The sequence below is a fragment of the Phytophthora parasitica genome (genome assembly GCF_000247585.1).
Source record: "Phytophthora parasitica INRA-310 unplaced genomic scaffold supercont2.629, whole genome shotgun sequence".
Lineage (NCBI taxonomy): Eukaryota > Oomycota > Peronosporomycetes > Peronosporales > Peronosporaceae > Phytophthora > Phytophthora nicotianae.
This window is the reverse complement of record NW_008649615.1, coordinates 1-1,532: the sequence shown is the minus strand read 5'-3', so window position 1 is coordinate 1,532 and position 1,532 is coordinate 1. Positions and strand designations below refer to the sequence as shown.

The 1,532-nt window shown below is 46.7% G+C and overlaps 1 protein-coding gene across 1 annotated transcript; it reads right to left on the bottom strand.

Moving 5' to 3' along the window:
• Positions 1–70: 70 nt before the first annotated feature.
• PPTG_20462 (hypothetical protein) lies at positions 71–537 on the bottom strand (the record flags this gene model as incomplete). Its single annotated transcript, XM_008919265.1, has 3 exons — positions 71–172; positions 229–380; positions 444–537. The coding sequence occupies 3 exons, from the start codon at positions 535–537 to the stop codon at positions 71–73; spliced, it is 348 nt and encodes a 115-aa protein (XP_008917513.1).
• Positions 538–1,532: the final 995 nt, after the last annotated feature.

The following is a 1,532-nucleotide window of genomic DNA, read 5'->3' as shown; positions in this document are numbered from 1 at the left end:
TAATGACCGACATCTCGCCGCAGCCAATGAGATCGAGCGACGAGCTGCAGCAGAAGGCACGTACGCCCGCTCAGGCAGTCGTCAGCCACGAGGGAACGTACCAGATCGCGAACAAGGCTTTCTTTGTTAGGCTTGTTTCGTCAATTTCGACAACGTGGTCCACACCGCCAATCTACAAGTACACATTAAAAGCACCCCAAACACATTTGAGCAGAATATGAGCAGTACCCAAAATTGATCGCTGAGCAGCTGCTTCGAGCAGAGACATCGAACGTAGCCGTACCAGTCCTCCACTGTGATCTCCGATACGTCCGCTGTCTTCGCCGCGTTGGCGTGCGACGCTCGCATACTCCATGCATACAGTAGGCGAGCTGCTTGTGCTAGCGATAGTTTCATCCCAGAAAACCAGGTATTAGTTAAAATACTTAGACTTGCCTCCCTACCGTCATTATGACGTTTCTTGCGGCAGCACCGCCAGTGTTTCGTCTTTCCGGGGACCCTGAAACGCATGGGCTGCTGGTAGCCTGGGCAATACATTGTGTCCTCGAGAAGCTCTGCTTGTTGCTAAAGCACTACTGCCCCCACCTCGTCGCTCTTCGCCTCGATGATTGAGGTGAAGGTGAAGTGCTCTACGTTGTGAAGGACATAGTGGTGGCTGGTGCGCTAATCATGGTACGGAAGGAGGGGCTACGCGAGGGAGGCTGACAGAGTCTGGTGCAGCGCGAATACTTTGCAAAGTGAGGGAGTGAGTGTGCTAGCGGGACGAATGTCTGATAGGGAGGGAACGGGGCATTTCCGCGTTAACATACAAAAGCCTATCAATTTAGTTTTGCAAACTTCGTGTAAATGTTGTCGAAAACGGAGGCATAGCCCTGTTATTTGCAAATTCCAGTCATGGGCAAATCTTGTGTGACGCAAACTGTTCAAATCACGAACTATGAAAATTTCATTTTGAAAAATTACAATAAAAGAAAACGGAGCTCTCCTTGGGGAGAACCTCTGATTGTGCTTCTACAGTACATCGCTGAAAAATTCTGGCAAAGCCACCACACGATTTGGTATCACCACTGTCAATGCATTTTTTTATAGATACCAAAGTTGCTGTGACAATTACAATGTTCTACTGTACACTTGCACTTGCTGCCTCCCAGCCTAAAGCCAACAGCGTCTTGTATATTTGTCTTTACGTCGTAAAATATTTGTTAGCAATGTATTGTCAATGGGAGCTCAATACAATTTCAAATTACTGAGAAAAACTGTGCTGGTACAGTGTGTTGCCAGCACAGCATGATAGCGAAAAGCATTTAATGCCGACTCGAATCTCAATCTATAAGCATCCTTATGGAACCGGCGAATAAGGCTCAAGACAAATACTTACAACAAAAAGCACGGATATTTTACCACACGATTAACTATATTTGTTGTTGCTCTACAAAATGAACCCCTCTATGCAATACAACACCGTAAAGCTGCACAGCTTTCTTTATAAGTTGCTGCGGCTGGTTACGATTTAGTTGGTGCTGTTGTTGCGG